This window comes from Panicum virgatum, chromosome 8K (genome assembly GCF_016808335.1).
Source record: "Panicum virgatum strain AP13 chromosome 8K, P.virgatum_v5, whole genome shotgun sequence".
Lineage (NCBI taxonomy): Eukaryota > Viridiplantae > Streptophyta > Magnoliopsida > Poales > Poaceae > Panicum > Panicum virgatum.
In genome coordinates this window covers 5,369,884-5,385,281 of record NC_053143.1, presented here as the reverse complement: position 1 = coordinate 5,385,281, position 15,398 = coordinate 5,369,884, and the positions used below count along the sequence as shown (strand labels likewise).

At 46.3% G+C, this 15,398-nt stretch overlaps 2 protein-coding genes and 1 pseudogene across 3 annotated transcripts; all 3 read left to right on the top strand.

Annotated features, from left to right (window-relative positions):
• The first annotated feature begins 335 nt into the window (after positions 1 to 335).
• On the top strand, positions 336 to 1,736 carry LOC120643680 (annotated as a pseudogene).
• A 3,593-nt stretch (positions 1,737 to 5,329) lies between these two features.
• Positions 5,330 to 11,626, top strand: LOC120643679 (protein-tyrosine-phosphatase PTP1-like). 2 transcript variants are annotated; one of them, XR_005663100.1, is made up of 11 exons: positions 5,330 to 5,440; positions 5,545 to 5,742; positions 7,977 to 8,058; positions 8,154 to 8,221; positions 8,323 to 8,457; positions 8,566 to 8,688; positions 9,648 to 9,790; positions 9,883 to 10,024; positions 10,453 to 10,536; positions 11,028 to 11,379; positions 11,516 to 11,530. XR_005663100.1 is itself a non-coding variant. In XM_039920121.1 (10 exons), exons 2-10 carry the CDS (start codon positions 5,569 to 5,571, stop codon positions 11,223 to 11,225), a joined length of 1,149 nt encoding a protein of 382 aa, XP_039776055.1. In that variant the 5' UTR covers positions 5,330 to 5,440; positions 5,545 to 5,568; the 3' UTR covers positions 11,226 to 11,626. The 2 variants fall into 2 exon arrangements, 1 of the variants encoding a protein (XP_039776055.1); XM_039920121.1 differs by having other exon boundaries at positions 11,028 to 11,626.
• On the top strand, positions 11,474 to 13,465 carry LOC120645349. Its single transcript, XM_039922148.1, has 5 exons — positions 11,474 to 11,534; positions 11,626 to 12,206; positions 12,314 to 12,366; positions 12,440 to 12,503; positions 12,831 to 13,465. Exons 1-5 carry the CDS (start codon positions 11,474 to 11,476, stop codon positions 13,146 to 13,148), a joined length of 1,077 nt encoding a protein of 358 aa, XP_039778082.1. The 3' UTR covers positions 13,149 to 13,465.
• Positions 13,466 to 15,398: the final 1,933 nt, after the last annotated feature.

The window sequence follows — 15,398 nt, the reverse complement described above, 5'->3', positions numbered from 1 at the left end:
CAGGCTACTGACTTTGCAGGTGAGTGCCACTGTCTCGCAGAGTTGGGTGAACTTTTTTCAAAGAGAAGGCAGAGGGTGTTGGTTATTGTTTTGGCATGTGCTTCCCACTGTCGAGCTTTCACAAATTGCTATGTGCCAACAGAATTTGATATGCATGTAAATGCAGATTGTGCCCACTGAATTTTCCTTGAGCCCTTCTAATGTCTTACGCCATCTGGTAATGATTAAATTGAACATATGATTGTTTTTAAGATGTATTTTACCATCAAACAGGTTCTCGTATCCACAAAAATGTCGGACCAAAATTCATCAAGCAACACTGTCAATTTGTTGGATGTGTTCATTGCAGAAGATGAACTCCTAGATGACTTAATCAGTGAAACAAGGGTGGTCCTGAAGGCAAGCGTAGAGGCTCTTTCTCAAGAGGCATCTGATCATTGATTTCTCCAAGGAACTATATCAAAAGGCCGCGAGAGGAGTATCATCAGCGTCTTGTGGATGATTATTTCTCAGAAAATCCTCTTTATCCACTCAATATTTTTCGCCGAAGATTTCGTATGCGTAGGCCATTATTCCTACGCATTGTTGACGAATTAGGCAAGTGGTCTTCTGACTACTTCACTACAAGGGTGGATGCTCTAGGTCAGCAAGGACTCACACCACTACAAAAGTGTACTGCAGCTATTCGCCAATTAGCTAATGGCAGTGCGGCGGATCATCTATATGAGTCTCTAAAAATTGGCCAGACAACTTCACTATAGGCAATGAAGTATTTTGTCGAGGGTGTTATAGCTGTATTTAGTGGACGATATTTGAGACGACCCACTATGGCAGATGCTGAGCGTCTGCTCAAATTTGGTGAGAGACGAGGTTTTCCTGGTATGTTCGGCAATATTGACTGTATGCATTGGCAGTGGGAGAGATGTCCAACTGCATGGAAGGGCCAATTTACTCGGGGTGATCAGAAAGTCCCGACGATAATTCTTGAGGTTGTGGCTTCTCATGATCTTTGGATCTGGCATGCATTCTTTGAGGTTGCAGGTTCTAATAATGATATCAATGTCCTAAACCAGTCTCATCTATTTATTGAAGAACTAAAAGGGCAAGCTCCAAGGGTCCAATACATGGTGAATGGAAACCAATATAATACAGGTTATTATCTTGCAGATGGGATATACCCGGAATGGGCTGTTTTTGTGAAGTCCATATCCTTGCCCATTTCCGACAAGGACAAGCTGTTTGCACATGAAAAAGAAGGGAAGAGAAAGGATATTGAACGATCATTTGGAGTATTGCGTCGACGATGGAGCGTCTTGAAAAAACCAGCTCGCCTATACGATCGTGGTCAACTTGAGAGAGTGGTGCTAGCTTGTATCATCCTTCACAATATGATTGTTGAAGATGAAAAAAAAGATGAGGACATTGAAGAGAATCTTGATCTAAATGAGGCTCCTAGTACAGTGACTGTGCAAGAACCAGAATTCTCCCCCGAAGATTATGTTCCATTTGAAAGAGTGCTAGAAAAAGAAGGTGATATTCGAGATTGTTCGGCTCATATACAACTTAAGGACTTGGTGGAGCACATTTGGAACAAGCACGGTCGTCGTCTATCTACAAATTGAGATCTACTATATGTAATCTTTTTCATGTATGTGCTCATTTAAGATCGTGTGGGTATTGAAGTTCAACAAAACATATTTTTGGATACATCAATGTTTATTTATCATGTTCTACTAGACTAATACATAGTTTAGAAACAATTGCAAAAAATTCTATAGAGTTCTCATGGTACATTTGATCACCACACAATGCACATGTTAAATACTACATCTTGCCTATGAAACTGTGCAATAAAACTGTGCACTGAGACTGACAGTTTAACGGTAGTTTCATCTCACAGAAAAGCTGACGTGGCAGTCTAGGTAACAGTGCCATGAAACCCCCACTGAGACTGGCCTTATAGCCTTTATAATAATATATTCTTCTCAAACAGGTATCGACATATTTATAAAAGACAAATATACACTTCCCTCTTCTATCAACGTTTCAGTACTCCTCCAAAAGCTTCCTCCTGCTGCCATCGGCGGTCTCCTCCTCCTCGGCCCTCCCCTCGTCGTTCCTGCACCATTCCTAGACCGCAGGGTCCCACTCTCGGTCGCGGACCTTTGGGAGGCTGTTTAAGAGCAAGTATTATAGAGCCACATCAGCAGGCTGAATGCATGTACACGTCACAAAATTCCTTGCTGGCAGAGAGAGAAACGCAGAGAGAGAAGGGAGCAGGCGTTCTGTAAAACGCCAGGCTGAACGCTGAGCTCGAGGAAAAAAACGTCCACTCCCAGCGTAGTGCGGGCGGCAAGGGCCGACTGTTGCACTATTCTGCAGCTCCACCGCCACTCCTATTGGTTCTAAGCTTGGGCTAGATAAGAGGAGCACCAAATGATGGATGTAGTGGATGAATAGAAAAAAGTGAAAAAATAAAAAAATTTACTATGCAAAGCTGACGTGGCATTTGGTTACAGCCGACTGCCAGCTCTTCCATTAGCCTTGCTCTAAGAGGCACTGGTCACGACCTCCTGCACAATGGGCAAGAAGCCGCTCACCAAAATCCACTGGTTCTTCGCGGCGGTGGCGGCGTCGATGTCCCCGACCTTGCCCATCTCCTCAGGCTCGCTCCAGCGCTCCGTCACCTTCTCTCCGGACCTACTCAGCTACTCTACAGCCCCCTCATCGCGGGACCGACACCCTCTGGCACTCGGATCCTCGTTCACGAGCGTCGGCATCTTAGACATCGCCGCCACTACTACAAAATTTTTTACTACTACAGAAATATTTACGATGGCGGGTAAAAACCATTAATCGTGGCCTTAATCGAGGCGGTTTTCCTGCCCGCCTCAGTAAATGTAATAGAAAACAAAAAAAAAGAAAAAAACCGTCAAGCCTATCCCAGGCCCGCCGAGCCCATCCCGTCACGCCAGCCGCCTCGGCAGCCACCCACGCGGCCTTGCCCTCCACGACCTCCATCGCCACATCCCGCCGCTGCCGAGTCCCGCCGTCGCTGCGTCCCTCTGGATCCGACTGCGTCCCCCTCGGATCTAGCCCTGGTGCTGCTTGATCCGGAGCCGCTGGCCGCACCTGAGAGGGACAGGGAGAGGAGGGGTTAGTGCGCTCGGGGAAGGAGGGAGAGGAGGGGAGGGAGGGCGCAGCGGGGAAGGAGGACGCGACACAATGGGCTGAGGGTGAGGGGCGAGAAGTGAGAGAGCTGAAACCTTATCAGTGGGTGATACCGGGTCGAGATGAGCTATCTAGGCTATAAAATGGGCCATTATTATCCGAGGCAGGCATTTTGAGGAGCCTGTCTCGATTAATTAATTTTACGAGGTGGTGTTTTATAACCACCTCGGTTAATAAAAAATGACTATCTCGGTTAATTCGAGACGATTAAAAATTATACCGGCCACCGAGGTGGTTTTCAAAAGTCGTCGTTAATATATTTTTATAGTAGTGCGCCGCGAACTCCGCTCCTCCCCCTCCTCCGAGGGCATTGACAGCCCTGGGAGCGGCCCCTACCTCGACGGCTCGACGACGACCCGTGCACAGCTCGGTGCCACCCTTGGTGCTCGGCTTAGCGCCGCCCTGGGCCCCATGGGACGGGCATATCTCCTGGCGCCGACCCGTGTGGCAAGGCCCCATGGGGCGCTCATGGGCGGCACCAAGGCTATGCCTATATTTTTTTTGGCATACTCAAGATTTGGAAAAAAATACTAATAAGAGCATTTCTAAATTACACTATCCAAATTATCATTTGGAGAGCATTCTGCATAAAATTTTATTTTGAGAGCCTTCTGCATAATTCTTTTCTATATATTTTCACTCTCCCATAGCTTTTCTATATTTTGTGTACACTCTATAAAGCCATTTTGTTATCTATTTTGGGCTAGGGAGAAATAGGGAATGGATAATGGATATATTTGAATAACCACTTAGAGAAACTGTTGGAGGGTATTGTTCCGTCAAAATCTCTATTTCTAGCAATAAAGAAAGATATAGTGAGTCTCTTGGAGTTGCTCCACTGTCAAATATATCTCATACGTCAAATACAACAAAGTTCACAAAAGAAGCCCAGAAATGCAGAAACTCTAGTCAATACTGTGATCGTTTCGTTGTTGAGTACTGTTTTGCGTCCTGCTCTGCAAGTCGGACCTGCTCTTGACGGTCTGACATCCCGTATCCGTCCAGTCGGCAGTCGGGGGGGGGGGGGGGGGACGGCAGCTCCCCGCTCGGGTGGCCCCCCCATCTCCGGCGATCGGCAACCTGATGCCCTCGCGTTCTCGCCCCCATCGGCCATGGCTCGCCTCCTCTTCTCTTAGCGCGAGTTGCGAAGGATGAAAGTTGGTGGCCACCGGCGGCCAGGCGGTGGGGCCAAGGCGGCACACCTTCTGCAACCCTCCTTCGACCGGTGGCCCTCCTCGGACCGTGTTTTTAATATTATTTAATTATTTATGTCTAGAACTTATACTTTGGTTTCTATTATGGAACTTAGGACTATTATAACTTATCATTCATTATATTGCGTATTTACTTTGAATTTTTTTATATATTGTATACCCAACCTCGAATTTTTGGCTAGCTAATGTGGCACCGTACGATGGAACCCTTGCGGCAAGTCCCTGTGCGGTGCGGTGCGGTGCGGGCCATGTGCCCCTGCGCCCGTCGAGGATGGCTCGCTGGAGCTAGGAGCCCAGGAGAGGAGGCGTTGGGTGGAGGTTTGGACGGAAGTGGAGGCGTAAGTTGGAGGAGTTGGTACGTTGATAAGAGGTATAATTGCCATTTCATATGACTATTAAAAACGAGGATAATAATAGGAGTACCACCGGGTACTTCAGTCGAAGTACTTCCAGGTACTTCCTCCCTTAGCTACCGTATGATTCCATCAGATGAATGACTCTTATTTTTTTTCAATCATTATAAAAATTCTCTAATAATAAATGTAATGTCCTACGCCAAACTACTCTAGTTTTATAGTGTGTTGTGACAAATGCAACTCCTTTTAGTGACCCGAAGCAAAATCCATGTTTTAACGGTGTTCTTGGACCAATTTTGCTTACTACTTATGCTTTAACACGCCTTCGCTAGACGCGCGATTTTCCTTCCTTCACCATCGCGTCGTCATGAGCTGAAACGAGCTGGCTCGACCTCCCAGCGAGCCGAGCCGAGCAGCATTTTTCTGCTCGTTCATCAGAACTTTAGATAACGGGCCAAGCCGAGCCAGCTCGTTATCTAAACGAGCTTGAGCGAGCTGAGCTGAGCCGAGCCGGCTCGACATCCACCCCTTCTCATACCAGTAGCGGGCTGGGAGCAGCACGCAAGCTCTGCTGCGTTTTCTTCTCTTGCTTTTGACTTGAGGGGTGCCCTGCGGACGGGAGACGCGCACGGAGTGAAGGTAGATCTGGTTCTTTCTCGTTCCTGCTAAGCTCTACCGTCTACCTTGTTCCTCACAAGTCACAAGCAGCAGCATCCCAACAGTCAAGATTTGCTTTCTTGCAGCTAAGCTAGATTGAGGGAACATAGATGAGCTCTCGGGAGAGGGAAATGGCGGGGTTCGATCCGCTCGACCCCGGAGCCGACCCGCCCGCCAGGGCGCTCACGGGGGACCAGGTCAAGCGCTGCAAGAAGGCGCTCAAGGCGCTCGAGAAGAAGCTCAGGGAACCCACCGCTCTCTCAAAGGAGTTCTACAGCCTCCCGGTAACCAAGCTCCTCCTCGGCCCACCTTTGTCCACCTCTCGTTGCTGTGGTGATAATTACGCGCGAATTTAGCATATTATGAGTCTTTGACTTCGTCTTCATTTCCACACCGCAAAAATGAGCACTACTTTTTTTCCCCCCGAACAATATGTGGGGGAAGATCCCCAACTACTTTTGGTTGATCGAGAACTTGAGCATTACAAGTTAAAATCCTTGGCATACCAAGGCGAGAGTACAGAGGCCCCCTCAAAGGAGGGGTGAAACGGAAAGAAACTAAATGAGATTTGAGAGCCAGAGCATCCAAGCTTGTAGTTGCCCTGAATGGAGCGATATCTGCAGCTCCATTTGTTGATGTCTGTTATCACTAGGAGAATGATGTCAGTCGGTCTAGAGTCGTGTTGATCGAAGATTTTAGCATTGTGTGCTTTCCATATGTTCCAGAGGAGAAGGATTACAACATCACTGCGGATGTCGTCCGGCAAGTGCGGGGCGAGAAAGATCACCTAGGGCCAGTGCAAATCAAGCATGCTCGAGCTGTGACCAAGAAGCGACCAAACCAATTGGGCGCGTGGGCAGGCAGCAAGAATATGTTCGTCAGTTTCAAGGGTTTGGTGGCAGTATTTACAGTAGGATTCCGCCAGAGGACAGATGTGTCGACGATAGAGCATTGCCCTGGTGTTGAGACGGCCATGATGCAGTAAACAGGCAAAGAATTTCACTTTGATAGGGAGACAAGTTGACCAATTTCTCATGATGCCCGTGGCTGACCTGTTTTCAACTTGAAGCAGCTGGTAGGCGTCCCTAGAGCTGAATGAAAACAGTAGTGTGCCGTCCAGGAACCGTCTGTCAGGGTAGTCCAGCAGATGAATGTTAGCGATGCAGTCGCTGAGGATCTGTCGCTAGTTGCGGCAGCTCCCGTGAGGCGCGGCCGGAGTTGGTTGTCTAGAGGGAGAGTGACTGCCTGTTGGACCGTCAGATTGGGTTTGATGCAGTGGGGAAACAGGACAGGAAAAGCTTCAGCAAGTGGCATGTTGAAGATCCAACTGTCGTGCCATGATGAGGTGAGCCTTCCGTCTCCAACCTGCACATTGGTCAGCTTCCTGCATCTGGGAATCTCATCTTTGATGAGGTGGTGGAGGTAGGTGTCGCCCCCCGGAACAGATCCAGAAGCAGAGAGGAACCAGCGCTTCCAAGGAAGCGGGGTTGGGTCGTACAGCTTGTGGATGAATTTCAGAAGGAGGCAATGATTCATGTCGGTAAGGTTGCGCACACCAAGCCCGCCGTGTTCCTTGTTCAGGCACACGGTCTCCCAAGCCAAGAGAAAAAATGAGCACTACTGACATCTAATTACTCACTTAACCATGGTTTTTACATTATGGAGGCTGAGATCGTTCGCTCATGAATTGTCTTGTCAAAGAATGCAGCTGGCGGACTGAACATTACAGTGGTTGGTGCTGTACGAAATTCCACTTCCACCGTAGGCTAGCGTAGTGTGACTTATACGTGAAGCGTCTAGAGAGGCAACTGGTGTACAGACACAATGATACGTCCTGGACATGATTGCACCACGCTATTTCGGTGCTTTGCTGTCTTTTGATGGGGGGAAATACTATTAGTCTGCAGCGCTATAACTTTCCTGAACTGCATTGAACATAGTGTGCAACATTATCTTGACTTACATGCCAGAATTGTATTGGATGAGTCAATAACTCAATACTGCTTGCTTCAGAATACGTTCATTGAAACTAGCACTTAGGCTAATGATTCTAAAACTTGGTGCAATTATACTCCACTCTCCTCTTCCACAAATCATTCATTCCTGTGGCCTGTGACTTCTCTTTTGAATAATCTCCATGCTTCTTGTTAACTTAGCACAAAGTGATGTTCGAGTTCGAATTCGAACAGGGTTTGTCCATCACAATTAGGTGATGTTTTCAACATAGCACTGTTGCTAGCCATTCTGAATTCTGCATAAACAGATGAATTGGATGCTGTTAGCAAAAAACCATTATGTTGAATTTCTTGCTGTTCCAGTTTATTTCAATGAATGGGAAAGACACAATTGCTTCGTGCATTTTTATGTTAAGTCCAATATACCAAGAGTTTGTGCACTTAGCTCTGCCATTTCTTATTATGCAAGCAATAATTTTTGTTGGAAAGTTCTATAAGTCATAGGAAATGCTTCTTTGAACTGAGCCAAGCAGTAGCAGCCATTGATAAATATCCTTTTTCAGGATATAAGAGTGCTTCAGTCGAGTACTGTTGCTCGGAGACCTGAAAATAGGGCAAGAAATTGCTATATTGATGTTTTGCCATGTAAGCATCATAAACTTGTATAGGGTTGCAGGTGTAGATAGGAAGATCCCATATATTACCATTAACTTTTATTTAACTTGATTTATTTTCTTTAGTTGATGAAACCAGGGTGCGATTAAACTCTTCAACAGGCAATGATTACATCAATGCCAGCCTTATAGAGGTAGAGTTGACATATTTCCTTCTGTTTGCCCTTTATGTATGTTTCTTTTTCTGACCAGTAACTCCAGTAGCCATCTGTCTCATGTCATATACAATTTGCAGATTGATGGAAGAGATCGAACAAAGTTCATTTCTACTCAAGGACCACTGACCAATATGTTTGAAGATTTTTGGCAGATGGTATATGATAATCGATGTCCTGCGATTGTTATGGTCACCAAATTTGACAGCCTTAAGGTGCAAAAATAGAACATAATCGTGTGGATACAATTTGTAATTTACTATCCATTTCCTTGCAATTTATAATAGGCTATTAAATAATACCCACATTCAAAATAATTGCAGTGCGATGAGTATCCCCCATTGAGCAAGAGCCATGATATTTTTGGAAAATTTACCATTGAGATCACAAAGATCAGAAAAGATGGTCAATTAGTGTTGCGTGGTGTGAAGGTGCAACGTGATGAGGTAACTATATATAAAAGCTGCTGTAGACACTTCTGTTCTAGGTGATGTGATAGGAAGGTTCACCATGTACTATACTATTCTGTTGCATCATATCGTATACATTTCAAGAGAAGAGTTGTTCTTGTGCAAAGAATCATAGAAACACATACTTGAGTTCAGCTCTTGTAGGGGTACTTGCCATTCACAAGCATTTCCTTTCTACAGGATAGATCCTCTATTATAATCTTGTTGCATAGGATCTGTCGTATATACTAGTCCTGCATATAATTTCTGGTTTAGATATGGTCATCATGCATACTTTTGTGGTAGTGAAGGTTTTAGTTGGGTATTTTTGGACATTAACCTATCATAGGCTATTGGCCAGATAGTGGCATTGCAAAGTTTCCTGATATCCATGTGTTAGTGAATGAGATCAGATGCCAAATCTTGCTGAGATAGTATTTCCTTTCTATAGGATAGATCCTCGATTATAATCTTGTTGCATAGGATCTGGCGTATATACTAGCCCTGCATATAATTTCTGGTTTAGCTATGGTCATCATGCATACTTTTGTGCTAGTGAAGGTTTTAGTTGGGTATTTTTGGGCATTAACCCATCATAGCTATTGGCCAGATAGTGGCATTGCAAAGTTCCCTGATATCCATGTGTTAGTGAATGAGATCAGATACCAAATCTTGCTGGGATAGTATTTCCTTGCCATCATATATAATGTATTATTGCTGACTGAGATGCCAAATCTTCTTGAGATGATGCAGAATGTTTAGCTGGTAAATTTAACCTCATTTTCTTCCTTGAATTCTTTTATGTTTCTTACATTGTTCCCCTCCCGTCTTTACCTTCCCCTGTGTGCTTACTTTCTTCTCTGTCCTTAAGTAAAAGTATTGAAATTGCCGCAACTTTTTGCTGAAGGATTGTATTACTGAAATTTTTTTCCTGGCTGTGATTCTTCACGTTGCAGTCAGAAGTAGTGCACTCACTCCTCCATATTGAGTATTCTGAGTGGCCTGACCATGGGGTGCCAAACAGCAGTACTGATGTACAAAGAATTCTAAAAAGATTGTATCACATTCCAAGACAGCAGCCAATAGTTTCACATTGCAGGTTTGTTTCAAATCAATGCTTTGTTTTCTGGTGTGAGTGTGACCTTTACCATATGGTGATACACGTAATACAACTGTTTTCTGTTTCTGCAGTGCAGGCATCGGAAGAACGGGTGCTTATATCACCATCCATAATACAGTAGAGAAGATTTTACTTGGAGAACTTGGTTCTGTTGATCTTTTTGAAACTGTCAAAAGATTTAGATCACAGCGCCCTGGAATGGTCCAAACAGAGGTATAGCTCTTTCCTTAATTTTTTCTCTAGGTCTCAGGTGCAAAATCCTCTCAAGGGCCCAACAGTTTCCGCATAGTATAGTGCTCTGCTGCTCGTGGAACGGTGATTGCAACTTTTGTAAGAACTAGTGGACAGTGGTTTCATAACTAGACATCAGAGTTGAAATTTAGCTGTAATTTTAGCTACTGTAGTACTTGATTGCTATGCAGAATCGCAGATAGGTTGCTCCTGTGGCAGATGGATATTGTTTTTACAGTTTGTCTGTCAATGGAAGTTTGCAGCTAGCTGTTGTTGTATGAGGGTTCTTTTGGAGTTGTCAGTTGGTGTGTCGGTGTTTGTCTTGATCAAGCAATCCCGAAGAGTAGCACATAATAGATTTGCTAGAAGCACTTGAGTTTAGCCTAATGGCATCCTTTTCTGCTTTGCAGGATCAATATAAGTTTTGCTATCAGGCAATTGCAGATGAACTGAAAGATCTAATATCAAAATCAAAACACCGAGTGGTTTTCGAGGTAGGTTTCTTGCATGACCATACGAGTGCGAAAATAGAACATAATCGTGTGGATACAATTTGAAATTTACTATCTATTTCCTTGCAATTTATAACATGCTATTAAATAATACCCACATTCAAAATAATTGCAGAAATAAGCATGACTAGTGTGTAACTAGTCTAATCATAGGTGAATAATTCATTCATGTTTTGTTCTTCTGAAAGGGGTCTTGTTGTCGAGCCTTGTTACTTTGAATGTTCAGATTCTTTTAGTTCATAATCAATACAAGCTAGTTTGTACCATTTCAGATGTGTATTTCTGACTAGATATGGTGCTTGATCTATGTGATTTCTCTGTAATCCGAGATGTGTGCATGATGTTTTCTGAGGTTGTCAGATTTCCAACAGGAGTGATAGATAGTACTGGAAATCGTGTTTCAAACTTTAAATATAAAATTTACACGCATCATTTGTAAACGACAACTAAGCTGATTTGCCACATCAATACAGGCCACCGTCTCTGTTGGAATGGACAGCAACCCCTCCGAAGCAGCTGGTTATGAGCGTCAGGGATTGGCTATGTATTCCCCTTCCTCTGGCAGAAACTTGTTGCCGCAGGAGCAGGAGCTTGTGGCGGCGCCGCCGCATTTCATCACTAGATCATCAGGCGGACGTGGCAGAAACGGCGGCGGCGGTGCCCCCCACTGATTTCATTGAATTGTTGATCCAGCATTGGTGGCGTGAATATGACTTGCGGTCACAACAGCGTCGCGAATCATTGCTGGCCGATTATGACTTGGAGGCAGGAGGACAAGCTCGTCGGGTTGGCAGTGGTGTTGCCACTCCAGTCCAACAACCACCCGTAAAATTCCTGCTCCCACTCCCGTAGCCTTTATTATCCTTTAATTTGGCACACATCTACATGTATACTAGATGAGACAGTAATTGAACTGAACATGGTTTTCACGGCGTCGCCTAAGCGTCGCCTTGGCGTCCAGGCGAGCTTCAGATTGGGGTGTCTCCTCCGCCACGCCCGTCGTTCGTATGGTGTCGCCTCGCGCGCCAAGGCGTCGCTAAGGCATCGGGAGGACGCCACATGGAGGGTAAGGCGGTCGCGCGCGCGGGAAAAAGGTTGAAAAAAACGCGCCGGTGCCTTGCGCGCAGGGGAAATGGAGCAGAGCGGGCGCGCGCGGGAAATCGCGTGCCTATACTCCCGCGCGGGCCGCCGCATCGCTTCAGCGCGGGAAGGGAGAGAGAGCGGAGGAAAGAGAGAAGAGGGGAGGGGGGAGAGAACAGGGCAAACCTGGAATTCAGCGGCGCGCCGCCGGCATCCAGCTCGCCGTCCGCCCGTCCGCCGATTCTGCTGCGGCCGTCCGCCCGTCCGCCTCTGCTCTGGCCGTCCCCCTCTGCTCCGGTCATCTGCCAGTCTGCGGATTGAAGCCCGAGCCCGATCTGCTCCACCCGTCGCCCCTTCCGCCGATTGACGCTGCAGATCGGCTCCCGCGCCACCATCCTCTGCTGTTACTCCACGCCTCTCCATCCTCTGCTGCTGCTCCTGAGCCCGACCTGCGCTCCGCCCGGCTGCCAATTGAAGCCTCCACCTGCAGATTGACGCCTCCATCGATTCGTGTCTGCTTCCTTCCTCTGCTCTGTCTCTCTGCCAACGCCCTTCCTTCACGTCAGCCAGAGGTATGTCTCCCCCCCCCCTTCTTTGCTTTTCGTTCATGCTGCTTGCTGCTTGCTATGTATTAGTGCAATGTGCTCTGCTCAGTGCTCTGTTTTTTGAACTCATGTAGCTTGCTGCTTGGGACAAGAAGAAAAGAGAAGTCAGGCTCAGGCCATCAAGAAGGTATTTCAGTTGATCCACATCCATATTTATTCAATTAATCATATTACAAAAATATTTAACTTGCTGTTACAAGGAACAAGGGCAACTGGAAGTGGGAGGATGTCTGCTACATGGGCTCCAAAACTTGCAGCAACAAGTTATGTTTCTATCACTCCATCTAGGTTAAGGTATGTGTATGGCGTCGCCTCGCCGCACGCCATACTCGCCTAGGCGTCTGGAAGGGGGTGATTCGCCTCGCCTCGCCTTACCACCGTAAAAACCATGGAACTGAAGCATCATTTTAAAGATAACATCTCATTATTGTTTTTTTAATAACCTGTTCATGTCGTCATAAAAAAACTTGCATTGTGCGGCTTCCTGATGAATTTGTTTACAGTACATTTAAATTCACCTCCCATCCTACAGTAAGAAAAAAAATCTCCTTTCACGCCTCATAAAAACTGCATCCTTTTTCTTAATAACAGGAGGTCGATACTGTTATGGTGCAAGCTTTTGCCGCATTCCTACCCGCATGCGTGACGGCGTACCCTCTCTTAAAGGATGCTCCTGACTACATCAAGTTCACAATTTTTGGAGGTCTGGCCTTCACCACCCTGGGCCTGTTCGTCGGGATCCTGTCCAAATCTGTGGCTCGTCGCGGGCTGGTCATCCGCTTGGTCTCTTTTTCGGCTATCGCTGTCCTGACATTCTGCACTGCTTGTCAGCTCTCCTCACATATCTACATCGGTCTCTCTGCACTTGGTGTGGTGCTGAACTTGATCGTTATGCTACTGCAGTTCTAGGTAATGTAGGACACGATCGACGTTCAATTGGAGGCCAATTACACAAATTGGAGTATCTGTTTTATGTGTGAAATACTGAAATCCATTTGCTTAACATCAAATTGAGGATCAACAAACACAAAGGTCCTCCTTTTCTTTTCTTTTTTTTGAGCAAAAAAAGTACTTTTCTGCTGCACTATCTTGTATATATTTGCAAATTCAACATCTTTTTTTTTGGTTCATGAAGTGTATGTGCTGTTTTAGTATGCTTGAAGCATGCTGGAAGCAATTGACAGTCTGAACTCAGCTGAATATTCAGAAAAACAGCCTGACCACTATCTGTTCAGAGCAATTTTTGGAATGGTTAGAGGCCAACTCTGCAAAGGTGCCTGAAACAAAAGCTGTGGAGAAATATCAAATCTACAACTTTGATTTTTGGAGATTTTTAGAAGAATTTTGAGAACAATGCCCTGCAAGTTCGGGTTTAGAAACATTCAGGTTTGACTCAATGGCAACAGCAGGGTTTGGAGCCTTTTTTTTTTAACAAGATAGAGCTCGAATCAAGCAAAGTGTAAAACATGAAAACTGTAGCTGGATGAACCCTCTAACTTTTTTTTTTACCAATTTCAGTGTTCAACAATGAAATCTGGAGAGATCTAAATCTGAATGTGGCAGGTTTGAGCACATTGACTGAAACTGCATTTTTGGCCTGAATTCAGGGAAACAACAATGTTCAAGACGGAAATTGAATGACTTAGAGGCCGAATTTGAGGTGGATCCCGAAAGAAACATTGTAACTAAATGTCAGAGCTACAATTTTTCTCTTGGATGATTTCAATGTTCGGTAGTGGAATCTGGAGAATCCAGGGCTGCAAGTTTTTGTTTCAGAGGGAGTAAACACAGAATTTTTTTTGGGTGCAGATTCAGTAAATTCAGAATGCTACTGTACCTCGCGTCCCTATCTTCTTCCTCGAGCAGGCAGGTGATTTCGCGACCAAATTCAAGGTACTCCACGCGTCGATTTCGCACCTCATGCACGTCCAAGCAAGCAGACAGCAGCTGGCTCAGGGATTTGGGGGGGGGGGGGGGGGGGGGGGTAAGGATTTGCATAAGAACCCATCCCTGACCGATTTATCTCCCCTTTCATCAGTTCATCCGTCCAGCCGAGCTCACCATTGCCGCCAGAAATTCATCGTCGTCGCTCAGTCTCCCTCAAATTCCTCGAACCAACAGCGCCACCACACACCCAGAAACCCATTTGATCCCTTCCCGAGACAAGCCATCAGCCGCATCCCCCGTTCCGCCGTCGTCCCCTTCCTCGGGCTGCTGTCGCGTGGACACGGAGGCCCGTCGGTGAGCGATGCCTTCCCGGCGTTCTGGGTTCTTGCTGGTTGGCCTAGGAGGGTCGAGGGGTTCTAGATGAGGGAGCTATTGTCGGATGGCCGGTTCCGCACCCGGCATGGCCGGAACGCGAGCGCCGCCGCGTTCCCGAGCCGCGGCCAAGGGCAGCGCCGTGGAGCTCCCTGCTCCGGCCGCCCAGGGGACCGGCAAGGGGCCGCAGGGTGCTCAGGAGATCGAGGCGCAGATATAGGAGTCGCTGGTTGGAGTCGGGAGAAGCTGTTGTGGCGGGTTGCCGCAAGCGGAAGTGCGATTACCCGCCGGCGATGGTGTCCGCCGCGTTGGAGGGGAACTTTTTCATTTAAATTTCACGGTGTGATTCTTCACCGTATTGAAAGCATTGATAATCGAATCCGTCGTGACCTTCATTGCCATCTCTCTCTCTCTCAATATAGAGCATTTATAACACTAGCATCTGAATTTAATCTCTGAACTTTGGGAGGAGCTGGAGCTAGATCCTCTTCTAATTCATTTTCTTCTAACCGAGGATTTTGATCAACCATATCATTATCATTTTGCTCTTCTTCATGTGCCTTCTTGTAGAAAGAAAAAAGTGTAACTTTTCTTTTAGGCCTCGCATTGATTTCCTATAGGGATTTTGGCATAATTTTATCCAAAAATTCTATGCTATTTTGAGACAAGATAATTTAGAGGACATGGATTAAGAAAATAGTTTCTTGCTTTTCTTACATTGGTTTGAGTTGGAGGACGAACGTGCTCTGCGGCGGATGCGACCTCTGCCATCTGCACGCCATCGCCTTCGTCGTTTGCTTCCATCGGCACTCTAACTCGGCGGCCGCAACTGCTTGCCGAGTTGCCGTCGTCGCCTCGTTGGTCGTCCCGTCGCGCATCGCGGCGTCGCCACGTCGGCAG

Bases quoted from the DNA above. Each gene is read 5' to 3' on its own strand.
- LOC120645349 (XM_039922148.1), top strand. From the start codon at position 11,474: ATGGTTTTCACGGCGTCGCCTAAGCGTCGCCTTGGCGTCCAGGCGAGC. The intron at 11,535-11,625 runs GTCTCCTCCGCC...ATGGAGGGTAAG, and splicing joins GGCGAGCTTCAGATTGGGGT to GCGGTCGCGCGCGCGGGAAA. The intron at 12,367-12,439 runs GTATTTCAGTTG...TGCTGTTACAAG, and splicing joins AGGCTCAGGCCATCAAGAAG to GAACAAGGGCAACTGGAAGT.
- LOC120643679 (XM_039920121.1), top strand. From the start codon at position 5,569: ATGAGCTCTCGGGAGAGGGAAATGGCGGGGTTCGATCCGCTCGACCCC. The intron at 8,689-9,647 runs GTAACTATATAT...TTCACGTTGCAG, and splicing joins TGAAGGTGCAACGTGATGAG to TCAGAAGTAGTGCACTCACT. The intron at 9,791-9,882 runs GTTTGTTTCAAA...CTGTTTCTGCAG, and splicing joins CCAATAGTTTCACATTGCAG to TGCAGGCATCGGAAGAACGG.